The sequence below is a fragment of the Chelonia mydas genome, chromosome 18 (assembly GCF_015237465.2).
Source record: "Chelonia mydas isolate rCheMyd1 chromosome 18, rCheMyd1.pri.v2, whole genome shotgun sequence".
Taxonomy (NCBI): domain Eukaryota; kingdom Metazoa; phylum Chordata; order Testudines; family Cheloniidae; genus Chelonia; species Chelonia mydas.
In genome coordinates, this window is record NC_051258.2 from 10280784 (window position 1) to 10297042 (window position 16259).

General features: G+C 41.8%; 1 protein-coding gene across 2 annotated transcripts in view; it reads right to left on the minus strand.

Annotated features, from left to right (window-relative positions):
* The window catches only part of PDPN (podoplanin), a 30372-nt gene extending 16470 nt beyond the window's left edge, over positions 1 to 13902 (minus strand). For both annotated transcript variants that reach the window (XM_027826523.3, XM_007053683.4), the window contains exon 1: positions 13456 to 13902. In XM_027826523.3, coding sequence (XP_027682324.1) covers positions 13456 to 13525 — 70 coding nt within the window. In that variant the 5' untranslated portion in view covers positions 13526 to 13902. The remainder of the gene's footprint in view (positions 1 to 13455) is intronic.
* Positions 13903 to 16259: the final 2357 nt, after the last annotated feature.

Sequence of the window (16259 nt, forward strand, 5' to 3'; positions counted from 1 at the left end):
CATCTCCTTACTTATCTCTTTATTCTAAATGGAAGAATTATTTACCTCCTGAGGTCTATTTGCTGTTAATGAATGAAGGACTGCTTAATACTTGTTTCTGGTGAGCCAGGGTATTAAGGAGTAGTGTATATTATTATTTGTATTGTGGTAGCACCTCCACCAACAGGTACAGAGAAGCGCTACTAGGATGATCCGAGGAATGGAAAACTTGTCTTATGAAAGGAGACTCAAGGAGCTTGGCTTGTTTAGCCTAACTAAAAGAAGGTTGAGGGGAGATATGATTGCTCTCTATAAATATATCAGAGGGATAAATACCAGAGAGGGAGAGGAATTATTTAAACTCAGTACCAATGTGGACACAAGAACAAATGGATATAACCTGGCCACCAGGAAATTTAGACTAGAAATTAGACGAAGGTTTCTAACCATCAGAGGAGTGAAGTTTTGGAACAGCCTTCCAAGGGAAGCAATGGGGGCAAAAGATCTATCTGGCTTTAAGATTAAACTCGATAAGTTTATGGAGGAGATGGTATGATGGGATAACATGGTTTTGATAATTAAATATTCATGGTAAATAGGCCCAATGGCCTGTGATGGGATATTAGATGGGGTGGGATCTGAGTTACCCAGGAAAGAATTTTCTGTAGTATCTGGCTGATGAATCTTGCCCATATGCTCAGGGTTTAGCTGATTGCCATATTTGGGTTTGGGAAGGAATTTTCCTCCAGGGCAGATTGGAAGAGGCCCTGGAGGTTTTTCGCCTTCCTCTGTAGCATGGGGCACAGGTCACTTGCTGGAGGATTCTCTGCTCCTTGAAGTCTTTAAACCACGATTTGAGGACTTCAATAGCACAGACATAGGTGAGAGGTTTTTTGCAGGAGTGGCGGGTGAAATTCTGTGGCCTGCATTGTGCAGGAGGTCAGACTAGATGATCATAATGGTCCCTTCTGACCTAAATATCTATGAATCTATGAAAAAAACAATCAAAGATCAGGGCTCCATTGCACTAGGGATGTAAAATGTTAACTGGTTAACCGGTAAGCATTAGTATTACCGGTTAACTCGCCTTAACCGTTAACCCCTGGGCCGGCCGGCCGCCCAACCCTAGCAGCCCTGGGCCGACTGGCCGACCCCAGCAGCCCCGCGCCAGCCAGCCTACTGACCCCAGCGGCCCCAGCCACGCCACCTGGCCAGAGTGTCCGGAGCACTGCCACCCAGCCAGAGCAGCCCCAGCCACACTGCCCGACTGGAGCCGCCTGAGCCGTGTGGGATCGGTTAACCATTTAAACAAAATATTTTTAATCGTTTAAACAGTTAACTTTTTAAACAGTATTTACATCCCTACTAGGCACTGTATTCACATAACAAAAAAGAGCTGCCCCAGTGATTTTATAATCTAATATCATTCTTGTGTCGGAAAATACTGTAAAAATCCTTTTTCTATCTAAATTATTTTTAAAAAATTGTGTTTGATTATTTTTCTCTTCTATTTTTGAAGAAGCTCCAAAAGAGCAAATACTGATACATATTAAATGTTTCCCCGGAGCAGATCTAAACCATAAAATATTTAATAAAGGCATTTCTCCAGATCTGAAATGTCTACCAAACATCAAATATTTAAAAAGAAAAATCCAGTTACTGAACAGAGAAAGTCTAAATGCAGATACAGAATAAAATACTTTGTCTTTGGCCCTCTTTGGGTTTACAAAATAATGCCTTTAAAGTACAATATTTGGATTAGGATGCTGTATATACTGTATGTAAATCAAGAAACATCTGCTTGAGAGTTCAACAACGCAAATTGTGAGGATCAGTTAAAGTTATAATCCCAGTCCCAACTGAAAAAACATCCCTTATTCACTAGTCACAGAATAAGCACAGATGGAGAAAACCAATGAATGGAGGAAAACCCCACATGGGAAGTGAAAGAAGTTCACTACATGCTCAACAAGAACCCCATTGAGGGAAACTAATTACTCTGTTGGCAGTGCAACGGCTTTCAGCCCTGAAGAATTACTTGATACTACGGGCGCCTAAAGGAAACAATGCAGCAGAACAAGTAGAGCATTAGTGAGCTTCACAAAGAGAGACATGAGGGGCTGTGAAATAATCCAATATTGTATGCCAGAGGTAGTATAGGAAATCTGTCTTTGTCTGTATGTTTGCGTTAGTTATTTATATAGTGCACAGCCTTAAAGAGCTCAATCTCTTTATCTTAGATTAAATTAGATAAAGAGGTGACTTGATCATGGTATATAAGTACCTTTATGGAGAGAAAATATCAAGTACTAAAAGGCTTTTTAATCTAGGAAAGGAAAAAAGAAGCATATGAACAAGAACCAATCCCTGAGAGCTGAAGACAGATTAATTCAAATTAGAAATAAAGCATAATTTTATAACAGTGAGTGTGATTTAACCATTGAAACAAACTACAAAGAAAGGGGAGTGGTGGATTCTCCATGTCTTGATGTCTTCAAATCAAGGCTGGATGCCTTTCTGGCAGATAATCAAACATTGGGCTCAATACATTGGAAGTTGGGTGAAATCCTCTGGCCTGTGTTATAAAGGAATCAGACTAGATGATCTAATGGTTTCTTCTGGCCTTAAAATCTATTATTCATTTTTGGGTTTCAATTACAGGCAAACAGGGTTTGTAAACTCTCATTAGTTCTCTGACCCCAAAAAACAGAGGTTTGGAAAACTTCATACTCTGTCAAGTTTGTAAACCCTAATTCTCAGTACATAGTGACCAACGTAGTTAAATGGATTTCCCACTCGTATACTATTGTACACAAGGAATGAACTCCATCTGAGGCCTGGTCTGTACTACAACTGGTAGCATAACTCAAGTCGACGTAGCTTAGATCTACTTACTGTTGGGTCCACACTACACTATGTGGATGGGAGACGCTCTCCCGCTGACATTGCTTCCGCCTCTTGTTGAGGTGGAGTACAGAAATCGATGGGACAGCATTCTCCCATCAATTGAGTGTGTCTTCAGTAGACCCGCTAAATCGATGCCGCTGTATCGATTGCAGCAGTGCCGATTTAGGTTCGTAGTGAAGACAAACCCTGAGTCAGTGAAGAACGAGCCTGGAATCCCAGCCCCACTGAAGTTAATGAGAATTTTTTCATTGTCTACAATGGGGCCAGGATTTTATCACAAGAGTCATACTGGAGAAAACGCACATAACTGGGGCAGTACAGTATTTATGAGCACCTCTACAGTAGTAAAAGCAGTGTAGAAGGCCCAGTGCTTGCAAGTGCTCTTACAGTAATAAACCAGCATGTGTAGTCTGACTAACAAGTAATCTTTTGATTACAAACCAATGTGAGCACACAGGAGAGGAAAAAATGTTCTTGGAAAAGGAATCTGATTTCACCTTCAAGCACTCCAAATTTTAAAATATTATTTGAACAAATTTGGGGGGAAACTATCTTCACAGGGAATGAAATTCACCCCATGCAAGTGTTCAGCACAAAGCCCATTCATCACTTAAGTCTTCAAAAGGGACTTTAATTGGGACTTAAGTAGTGCATGGGCTTGGTCCATTACTGACCATGTGTACAGATATCAATTTCACCCAAGCTGATCCAGGTTTTAGGGGGAACCACTGCAGAAAGCAGCAGTTCAGTTCAACATATGTTTCCGTTATTATTTCTGAGCCATTTGTAAACATAAACATTCCCTTTGGAACCATGACTCCCTCCTACCACTGGCTCATCTCTTGTCATTGTTATTTCAGTTGTAGATTGGTGCAGATGTAGTTTAATCAGTGCATTTTGCATTGCCAAATTCCAACTGGATGCATTCCGGTTCACAGCCCCCAACTGCTATTGGGTTGCAACTTCTCACACCACAACAAGACACAGTGTCTTTGAAAGCTCAGTATTGCTTTGAAAATATTTCAAATGCTTAGACATCCCATGGCCCACATATGAAAAGATGAGCTCATGGCTCACTGTTTATCATGGTGTGACAACCTACTGGAAAAGCCTCTTCTGATTACTTTCAAAGTATGCCTGTTGTGTAGGTCAAGAGAATGGGCAGGAGTTGCATAACAGTTGTCAGTTAGCATGTCTCTCAGGTACCTCCAAGAAAAACAAAGAATCTTTAGAAGACAGAAGATACCAAAACCACCTTTTGACTTTCCCTGCAGCCTGAATGAATGAGACCCCTGTGTGCAAAGCCAGCACACAGCCTGTGCCCCACCTCAGCCCTCAAAATAGGGTTTAAGTAGGATATAAATGGTGAGTAAACTTTGGTCTTCCCCTCTTCATGTGGTGAGTTTCACTCCCTGTGAGTCATGGGAATATTTAGGTAAAGGCAGTTAAAGAATCCACCTTAACAAAAATTGGAAGAGGCTTTTTCTTTGTTTTTTTCTCTGTCAAAGTTGAGAATATACAATCTGAAAAGCAGCATTCTGTAGTGTAAAGGCATAGGGGGTTTGGTGTATGTGCGTAGCATGGATTTATTCACATCATATGCTGACCTCATAAAACACGAGACTGCATATGACCATGCATATATATGTGTATATATAAAGGAGAATACACTTCTTTCGAACAATTTACCTGGGTCACACAGAAAACAGTCAGTGGGGTCATTGCGTCTTAGAATTCAAGTTACTTTATTCACATTCATTAATTGAAATCGGCAATCATTACCTAGTGATTAACTCTCAGGATTTAAAAGCATCGGAGCATTTGTCAGGGTCAAAGCAACTTGAATTTTAAATGTAATTGAACCAGTGAGTGTGCCTCAGATGCCCACACTGATCGATCCAGGTAAGGTGGGTTGTTTCAAGCCTGGGGGCCAAATTCAAACCTAACAGAAATGGGTACAACTCCCTTGATTTCAATCCACGTTGCACCCGCGTATATAGAGTCTGAATATGGACCTGTAGCTGTATTGCATGCACAGCCCTGAGATTTCAGATTAAGTTCAATGCATGTGTTTATATGAATGTTCCTTTTCAGATCAGAAACCCACTGTCAGTTTTGGTGGGAGATACCAGAAGCAGATTTTAGTCTTATAATGGACATGGTATTCTCTTCACCCGAAGAAGTAATGGCTTGGTACCCACAAATAACTAGACAGGTATTTCACTGACTTCCCCACACAGTTTCTATTGATATTGCTATTTTGCCACAGCTGTACTCAGGTCCTGCCAAAGTACCATGATTAGATTAGAAGCTGATCATAACTGTACATTTCTTAGGGATATGTCATATACAACATGTCATGCCTTTCCCATTACAGAGGTAGTAGACTGGAAGTAGTTAACATATCAGCCCAGCAGTACTGCTATCTACACCATCTTTAATGTAATTACTCCATTTTGAGTAATGTCCCAAATCTATATTTGTAAAGTTAAAGGGTTGATATAAGTTACTGAAGCCCTATGAAATAATGCTGTCTGTGGGAACCCTCCTCCTCATCTAGTATCTGGGAACTGATCCACCACATAAGAATATTTTCTATACCTATTCTATGTTGTAATGTAAAGTAACATGCATTCACCATGTCAAGTCCTATCAAGCTACTGTAAGTCACATCAGGAAACCATGGGAGGTGCAGTCCACACTGCATCACACAGTGTATAGATTTTCATGAAAGCCAAGGGACAGCCATCTACACATGCTACCCTAAGCTTGGGGGAAACCTGGCTTCTTTCCATCCCCAAAGTATTTGCTACCTACTGGATACAAACTAGTACAAGATTGATTAGGAAAAAGTGGGGGGGGGGGGAGGGAGGGAGAATAGGAGCTTTTGAAGAACATTATTTTCAACTAGAGTTGAGCAAAACTCACCAGTTTCTTTTATTTTGGTTTTGGTGGCACTTCACAACTTCTAGGTTTAGCTCTGGATGCAGACTGGTCACCTGCTTCACAACTTCCATGGTCTCAAACTTCACTCCACACATAAAGTTCTTGTTAATATTCAAAAGACTGTAACTTTTAGGTCCTGAAACTATTTACGAAACCAGTGGAAGTGGCAAAACTGGCAGATTATCCCATTAGTTGCTGAGACACATGTTGCTGGAGCTAAACTACCCTGGTTTTTGCTTCTGGAAGGAAAGACCTTATGGTCAATAAAAGTTTCTTTTGAAAAAATATTGCGGGATATAACTGTGGCATTCTTAGCCAAATATAGCAGCAAAGAAACCTGTACATGATTCCAAGATGGGAAGCAGTATATTCACCATGCCACTCTCCAAAATGTTGCTTGAATAGTTTTGCCAAAGGTCTGGGGCCAGCTTTTGCTCTTTGTTATGTGCATAGAACAAAAGCCAGAGTTAGGCCTTGCAACTCTATTTAGTGCTTTGTACATTTAATTTAAAGGAGCAGAGCTGGCATGTCACTTCTTGTATTAAAATGGTAATTGCAGGATATATTAAGTTTTATGAATGTGCATGTTAATTTTTAGCTTAGGCTGTGTCATTGTGTGGCATGAAAATTATGCTATTAAGGAAGAAGAAACACCTCTCCATTTAACAGAGCTGTTTAAGAACTGGATTGTACTAGAAAATCTAGAGCCGCATTTGTTCCACAATATGGTTAATTTTCAGAGTAACAGCCGTGTTAGTCTGTATTCGTAAAAAGAAAAGGAGTACTTGTGGCACCTTAGAGACTAACCAGTTTATTTGAGCATGAGCTTTCGTGAGCTACAGCTCACTTCATCGGATGCATAGCATATCGTGGAAACTGCAGAAGACATTATATACACACTCTGTATACACACTCTGTGTGTATATAATGTCTTCTGCAGTTTCCACGATATGCTATGCATCCGATGAAGTGAGCTGTAGCTCACGAAAGCTCATGCTCAAATAAACTGGTTAGTCTCTAAGGTGCCACAAGTACTCCTTTTCTTTTTACGAATATGGTTGTCATCATTCCTGCTCGTCATGCTTCCAGTAGGGTCAAATTCTCTGCTGGCTTAATCATCTCCATTATGCCATCAGACAATTTTGGTGCTTAGGGTTTATTCTCAGATTTTAGGAGCAAAGTCACTTCTTATTTAAAATGTTCTTTACCAGAGGGCTAAGTCTGGGAGGCATCAAAGATGAAAGTTTGAGAGAAGCCACCACCAATGATGTGGGATCAGAAAGTTAGACCAAGGAAAATCTATTTGTGTCTAATAATACCCCCAGTGAAATCTTCATATAGGCCATTGAGATAGCTCAGGAAATATCATACCCACTATTATGGGCTAACTGAGTGCTTGTGTTTCAATCAGCGCCAAACCAACAGTTCTCCATCATGTCATGTTATAATTAAATATCATGTGGTAGCCTACTTTGCAGACACTGCAGTTTATGAATGCTACCACAGATTTAGTTCATGCTGAAAAAATGGAACTTTCAATTTGATTAACTGTATCCAAACCTCAAAAGAAGTTTTAGGTAAGTACTCAGATGGGAGACTTCTTAGGAGCAACAAGAAACTGTAGTAAGTGGAATTTGTGACACTGTAGGTGACACTCTTCCCTTTGATTAATGCACTGAAGCAATACCCCCAGCACATTATTGAGGGGTGCTGCAGGTGACTTTTACTGGATGAGATGTAAAAAAACTTATCACCTGAGCACCTATGGCTGTTAAAGACCCTACGGAATTGTTTGTAGGAATGGGTGTATTAACCCAAGTGTCCATACCAAATTCCACCTCAAGTAACTACATTCTCCATGCTGAAATTCCCCTTTCGAGGCAGCATTCTTCACTTCTTGCCATAAACTATTGTGTTCATAGTGTTAATGTGTGTAATATGCAGCTCGTTCATTCTACTCCAGAGACGATTGCCATTTGGTAGTGGGCAAAGTGATCCCTATATATCCTTTACTTACCACAGGACTAACCCCCATGAGTCTGAGATTCAAATCCCTGGGCATGGACCCACCTCTGCCCTTCATTGTTTGAGTTCTGAATCTGCAAGGAGCCTATCTTCTGGGACTTGCTCTGATATGGCCACTTCTGGAGAGACTTAAGTTCAAAGTGGTGGAAAACTCACAAAAACGTCTGATCTCACAGGGTTTCTGACATTTGAGAACAAAATCACACAACAGCAGCTCTCTAGATTTCAAATCCAATCTCCTTGTCCATGATTTGGTTTTAGCCTCAGTTTAAACCTAATCCAGAACAAGATCCAAACCCCACCACCTCTGCTCACCTCTCTCTACAAGTGCAGTGTGTTATTTTCTTCTATTATGGATGGATCACTTGATGATTACCTGTTCTGTTCATTCCTTCTGGGGCACCTGGCATTGGCCACTGTTGGAAGACAGGATACTGGGCTAGATCAGTGGTTCCCAAACTGGGGTTCGTGAACCCCTGGGGGTTTGTGAAATGTTACAGGCGGTTCTTGGGAAAAAATTCCCTAATGGCGGACAGAGCTGTCCCTAGGGACCGCGGGCAGCCCAGGGCCAGCAGCCCAGAGCCCCTGGACTTCCAAGAGCTAAGCAGATCAAAGCAAGCATATTTATCACACTGAGGAAATTTAAACTTCAAGACTCCTTATACGAAATGAAAAGAGAGGTGGATATTTTTTGCTGTTTTTAAAATTAAATAGACAGCTAGTATTGTTTTTAAAATTATTATGAAGAACAAATTTAAGCTTTGTTGTAATGTGCGTTTTTTGTCTGGACTGCTCAAGACCTGAATGCTTGTATAGGAGGAATTCTGAGTTGGCTTCTTAAATACCTTCATGCTGTTTCACATCTGATACTCCTTGATGAAACATAGGAGCCTTTTCTTATAACAGGCTTATTCAAAGTGATACAAGCTACGGAAAGTGAGATCTTGGAAGAGTGCTGCTGTTTACATAAATGTAATAAAAATACCATAATGATAAATAATTAATAATAAATAATGTATAATAAGCATGTCATAAAAACAAATTTTATATTTCCAAGATCACTGCTTTTATGAATTACACTCAAGTAAAGGAGAAAATCCCTGGAAATATTCATTTTTAGGAGGGGGTTTGCAAGACATGACATCTTAGTGAAAGGGGTTCACAGGTTGTTAAAGTTTGGGAACCACTGGGCTAGATGGACCTTTGGTCTGACCCAGTATGATTGTTCTGATGTTCTTATATGAGTCAGTTGCTTAAGAGTTTAAGTACAAAGAATCTGTAACCCACTGGGTTGGTTCCACATTATTGCCAACCCTGGACACTGAAAAATCATGGGTCAGGCCCCCAAAAAATCATATTAGCTTAAAAATCATGGCCTTTTGAAAAATAATATATTTGGGGTTCTTTTTATATACCTTCTGGATTTTGAGCTAGTAGGGGTCACATTTTCAAGTTTTTTCTCTGCAACTAGGAAATGACTTTTTAAAAATGAAGCTGAAGTTCTCACTTACACACATGACTCCAGCAGCTCAGGCTTTAACAAAAATATGAAATATCATGAAACTCAGAATAAAATTCAGAGAGGGGCAACAGTGGACTATTTGGAACCATTGTGTGGCTGTTTTCAGAGTGACGTTGGCTCCTTTTTCTTATAATTCTTAATGGTAATTTGCAACTGAAAATCATGGCATGACACATGGCTGTGCAGTGACATTCTGAAAGGCGCTGCCCTGATTTTGTTTTTGTTATTTAGGAAGATGCAGTCTGTGTCGATTAAACCCTAGAGTGCCTGATGCTGGTTCCCAATACATGTACTGACATATGGACTTGGTGGGTTTTTTTAGCACTGAAGGCAGGTGAATGGGAGAACACTGTGAACCTAAGAAAGCATCTTCCTGTTGGAAGCAAGCTCCTGATGCACAGTATGGGATCCATTTGGGGCCTGATTTATGTTGCAACGTGCTTTGTCGTCCTGCCGCTCCATGTGGTTCATGCTGCATGACAACATTTTGCTGAACTGTCAGAAACATTTCCTGTGGCTGGTGTATCTGGCCGCCACACCCCACTGCAGATGGTTTCTGTTGCCTTGACTGGTCTAGCCAGAGGAACAAGGCCAGCACTTTTCCATCTCTGAGTCTGATCCTGTAGGGCCAGCCTAGCAAAGAAACAGCTGATTCTAAATAAATCCTCTGAGCTTTCCAATACTGCACTTAACTTTGCTCATATAAAGGATGCTTGCAAAATTAAGTAATATTCTAATTGGGGCAGATGCATGGGGAAATGACCAGAGTTCTGGAGAACTACTATCATGTAAATGACCAGTAGCCATGAATATGAGGCAAAGGCAAGGTGGGGAAAGTGACTCTTTACTATTCAGAGATTACAACTTTTTTTATTTTGCAGCAGAAAACCAGCCATAGAGCCAAAGATGTTAGGAGAAAGACCGATATTGTTGACTAGCAAACAATGTCCATTCTCTGCAATGAGGGCTGATGTCCACTGGAAGACTATTTCTTAACTGATTTGGGAATTTTTTTCCCTGATACTAAGATATACACAAAGGCCAAAGGAAAAGTTTAGGTAGCTCTTTGTTCATTAAGAGTATGTTTATACTTCAAGATGTAAATTCCAGCTCAAGGAGACATACTCATGAGAGCTCGCTGTAAGCAGAGTGTAGCTGCACTGCACTGTGTGGGAGCGGTTAGCCATTCCAAGTACGTACCTGTTCAAGATGCTCGGTATGTACTCAGGGCAGCTAACTCCTCCCACTACTTGCACTGCCACAGCTTCCCTCTCTCAAGCTAGCACATTTATGTCTCTTCACGCTAGAATTTACACTTCCGTCTTGAAATGCAGACATACCGTAGAGCTTCCAGGGGCTGAGAATGTTTGTGTATTATTGGCCGTTCGCATAGGATTCACAGATTTTCCTCACAAAGCTATTTGTATCTTTGCTCATTGCTCGATCTGCACTGGCTGCTGTCTTTAAATCATATGTTTTAAAGGCTTGCTAGCTCACAAGTGCCCCAGATGCTTTGTGCACATCTGGCTTTGGCTAAGACTTAAAGATTTGGAAGTAGCTGATACTGCCAACCTGCTTCGATGGTAGAGTGAATCATGTGGACTACCAGTATAGGAGGGGAATATTGCCAGGAGCAGAACAGGTCTTGGGTTGGGTATATGGGGCACTAAGTAGCTTGAGGGAAGATCATATAAGAATCTTTCTAAAACTTTGTCCCAAACTCAGACTGAACCTGCCCTTCCAGATTCTGTCTAGGTCCAGAAATGGAAAGGCCAAAATGCCACTAAGAGACAATGCCAGGTTTATTTCTAGCTTAAGCGGAAGCAAGAAGTACCAGAAATCTTACAAGGAATGTCCCTTTCCACAAAATCTCCAGCCAGTTTTGCAGGCCCAGAGGTTCAGATAATTTAAGTCAGAATAATTATGTTTAGACACAACTCTGCCTCACACAGTGTGTCCCCCCCACCCCCCAAAAAAATCAGCTTAGTTTTTATTGGCCAAGGAAATTGTATTAGTCTTGTGGGATTTGTTTATCCATAATCACTAATGGGTGCAAGTTAGATGACACCGTGGTACAAATGCCCATCTGAGTCTTGTTTGTACTACACTAGACACAGATTAAACCAACGGTGGTGCTGCATCCACTTGGAATTGTGTGTCTGAAAAATCTTAATCCAAAATAGACAGACAGACAGATTAGACTATTAAAGAGCTCCCCCATCGAGAGCACGGTTCTGTAAACCAACTTCTAACAGAGGTCACCAGAGTTCAGCTCTATCCATTCTGCCAAGGAAAACCATGTTAGCACTTTGCCAGCAAGAGCTGTGTTTAAACATGTTTCTGGCTAACATAGTTTGAACTGTAGCATTCTGACTCATTCAGTGGAGATGGGTACAACACCCACTCTGTCACAGCCACACGTCTTGCTTCACCGCTCAGAGAAAGTAAGGGTTTTTTCTTTTCTTAAACAACTAAAAAAGTCCTCTTTCAGCTACAGTTCTGACATCCCCCAAACTGGTTACGATAATTACAGATAGCTGTTACATATCTCCCTGCCTCGTTTTTCACAGTGGGATACTCTGGTGCATTTAAAATTGGACAGCAGCTCTGGGCGGATTCACCATTTCTCTGCAGCTTGCATAGTCATTTATACCGGTGAAAAGTAAGTACAAAACCAATGTAAAATGATGCTCAATCAGAAAAATACCGTTTGACACTTTGCACTGATGTGAAGGACTATACAAGAAGGTGCAGGGTACTGAAGATTTGAGCCATATGTGCTTATCTTGGGGAACACAAAATGGAATAGGCAAACATTTTCAAAAGTGTCCACTGACTTTGGGTGGTTGTAAAGTTTGGGAGCCCAACTTGAGACACCTTGACCCAGATTTTCCAAGGTGCTAAGCACCGGCAGTTCCAGTGATAGTCAGTGGGCTTCAGGTGGTATAAACTGACATAGCTCCACAGATTCCAACAGAACTGAGCTGATTTAGCTGAGGATCTAGTCCAATATCTTAAGTAGCTTCCCAAAAGCAAAAGCTTGCAAAATAATTTTCCGCTTTTGAAAATTCTGGGCATGATTAACACATTTGATAAAAATATTATCCTGTCATGCAGAACTTTGTTGGCAAAACCCCGCTATATTACACCACTGCAACCCCATTGATGTTAATTGCCTATTGGCCAGATTCTGATATCTTGATTTATATTGAGTAGCACATTACTCAAAGAATGGTTTTATCAGTTTCAGTGTGACTCATTGTGGACTAATGGTACTATTCAGTGTAAGTGGATCAGATCTACCCCTACACATTTTAGCTGGATTAAAAAAATCCAAGAACTCTAAGAATGCAGAGTAGTTCATGCTTCTAATACCTAAAATTCAAAAGACATAGTTTGCAAAATGTACTCCCCCTGAGCAGGCACAGAGCACATTTCAGAGTCAAGTTACGTTTGCTTAGAACCTGTCTTAATCAATAATTTTTGCCATTTCATAAATTTCCCCAAGAACTGTCACAACACTTGTTTATACGGAATTACAGTCAAACATGTTTATAGTGAAGTCAGCATTAGCAACCCCCCTTTGAAAGTGAAGTAGTGCGAAAGTCCTCCATTGCTACAGAACTCTACAACGCAATCTGCTTACAAAGAATTTGTTCTTTGAATAAAAATCACTTTGGTATCAAAGGTTCCACTGTTTAATTTCAGTTACACTAAATCATTGCTGACAGTATCCTCTTGCACACAGTACATGGTAAAACTGGAGACATTTCCAAGGGCTGTTGATGTAATGCTTTCACTGAGTGCTTATAATAGTTCTCACTCCCTTGCATTCCTGTATGAAAGGCAACATGCACCAAAACTGTTTTTGAACACTCAGTAAACTTTACCAGTTTGAAAACTTTGACGTGTCTCTCTCACGTTAGACACTCACTCAACAGTGGCTTTTAAGAATTCAGAAGGGAGAGCTTAATAAACAACACAGACCAGTCCCGCTGCAAATGAATAAGAACAACACAATCTGTGTTAATTACAGCAAATCATTGGAAATAATTTCATCATAGGATTCTTCTTACCTTCTTCAGCAAATGCCCTGAAGGGCATGCTCCCTAGGAGGAAGATGAGGAGTTGAGTTTGAATAAACATCTTTGATAGTTCTGTTTCCAATCCTGGGATCAAACTATTCCAAATTCTGATTATTTTAGAGACAGGGTGGGGGAAAGTTGAACTCACAAGCAGAAATCACTGTGGAAAAACTTTGGGGTTCCAAATATTCCTTTGACTGCAGTAGCTAGAGGGTTAGGTTTTCCCAGCTTGATAACTGTATAGCTAAAGAAAAGTAACTGAGAATGGAGTCAGCATTTTTTTTTTTTAACTCGGGGTGGGAGGCTATCTAAGGTGGTCTTGGAAAAAAGAGGCAGGCCCGCCCTCTGCACTCTGTTTGGCCAGCACTAAAATTATGATCTCAGACCAGGTTTAAAGTTACAAGATCTGCATCAGATTTTTAGAAGATGCCTGAGACCATTATCTTTAGTGAAGGGGGAGGGGAATTCAGGCAGAGGGAGGTGAGCAGGGAGTTCCCTCCTTTCTATAAAGTCCCCTTTCAAAAATATTTAAGGATCAAGGGTAAAGTATAATTTTTCCTGTTTTTCTTCCAGCAGTAAACTGATGTTTTCTTCACTTCTCAGTAAGCCTGTGTGTGTGTGTGTGTGTGTGTGTGTGCGCGCAGGGATAGAGAAATAATTGTGGAACAGAGGATTTAATGCTGCTAGTAAACACAGTGTCTGATTTTGGTATTGTGTGTCTGTCTGTGTATCCTCAAGTGACATCCTAACAGTCATCTAGCATTTATATGTTGGCATGTCCATGCACTAGCAAGCACTAAGAGCAGTCTGCTCTCTGAGACCTTGGACAAGTAACTTAATTTTAGCCTCAGTTTACTCATCTGTACGTACTACGTTAGGTTGTTGTGAAGCTTAATTAAGTCAAATAGATAGAGTAACGGATTGACCATTCCTGGGACACCCCGATCCCCCAGAATAGGGAGTCCCTTGATCCGCCCTATTCAAAGGCCATCTGCGCTTCCCCTCACCCCCTTTAGGAGCAATGTGCCGTGCATTCCTACCAACTGGGGCCTCCACCTAGTGCTGGGGGTACAAAGGCCTGACACCTTATGACCACTAGGATATTCCTTAACTAGGCCAGTAAAGCAAACACCACATAACAATAAATGACAGTTCATTCCTTGGACAGGAAAGGGGTCAACTGAAAGGAGGAGATGGGAACGGGCAAGAGTCTCAGGGATGAGAACTAAAGAAGGCCCCAGCCAGTCTTGTAACAACAACTGAAAGCTCAACCTGGAATCAATAGGCCAGATGGGGGCACTGGGCTTGGAGCTCAGGATATATATCTGTGTCTGGGCAGCTGACAGCTCTCATGCCAGTAGGACAGCATCCAAAGCGGGACTGAGTCCTGGCTCCCAGTGCCTGGAGGGCCTCTGGCCTCTGCTGGTCTGCAGCCCCTACAACTACAGTGTTGCCAGCTCTCGTGATTTTTCCACGAGTCATGGGATTTTGGAGCCCATCTGGCAATGATGTGAGACGTTTCAGCCCTCTAGGGAATTTCAGGCCTGCTTGGGGGAAGCCTCTCTGATTGCTGCCCGCCTCTCTCGCCTGCCTCCTGGAGAAGAGCAGGACGGAGGCAGAGCTCTCTTCCCCCTCCCTTCAGCAACCCAATGCCATTCTCACAGTACGGGAGCAGAAAGACCCCAGCCCCTAAGGGTTTCTGTGCTCCTCCCCGCCCTCCCGTGAGCAACAGGATGGCTTCTCTGCCCCTCCCCAACCCTTGCTGGAACACCCAGCCTGGGAAGGGATCAAGGTGGGTGATGAGTCCCTGCAGCCTGGAAAGGGGAGAAGAGCACCCTGATGAGCCCTCCCCGGTTTGGGGAGGAGGGTGAAGAACTCCAGAAGAAACAGAGGTGAGACTGGGGGAGGGGGAGCAGAACTGATCTGGGGCCTGGGGGGGTGGCAGTGAACAGATGGGGTGGGGGAATGGGCAGAACTGATGTGGGAGCAGAACTGGGAGCAGAGGGAGCAGGATTAATTGCTGGGCAGGGGATGGGCATATATAGGGGGTTAGGGTCTCAGTGGCGGAGCCAAAATCCCCTTACCCGATAAATCCAGGGAAGTGGGCAAAACTAATTGTCACACACATCTACCCTGGGCCTGTGGAAGCAGCCTCTGTGAAGTCCTCAGACGGGCAGGAGCTATGTGCCCGCACACATGAATGAATGAAGGCTCACAGCCCCCGTAAGTAGTAGGTACAGATGAGTAAACTGAGGCTAAATTTGACCATGTATATAAAGAACTGTAAATGAAAGGTGCTATAAACAGAATTCTTTTGGGTGTTTTTCCAAGCAAATACACAGCACTGGTGGGTTGCCAGTGAGCTGGTTGGCTGGGGACAGCGTGCTTCACAGCAGTGTAAGTATATGGCCTTGGGAAGATGTTCCCCTTCCTAGGGGAACAAAAATCTCAGCTGGAAATTGGATTAAAAATGGAAGTTTGTTTAACCTCATGATATTTTAAAACACTCAGCACTTATTTACTTATTTATTTATTTTAGCCTCCTTTATTTAAAAGATTTTGATTATAGTCTTTTTGAAATTTCCCTATGTGCTATTTTACTGGTTAAAAACCTATGTATGTTCTCCCTCCCACCCATTACATACCAGGCCCCTTAATCAATGTTGTTGATTCCCATCTGCACAATGTAATGTTAATCATTTACTCCACAGAAAATTATATACAATATCTTCTGCTACCATCCATCAAAATTACAGATGTCTTGATTTCAGTGCCACTCGTTCCATCCACTAATT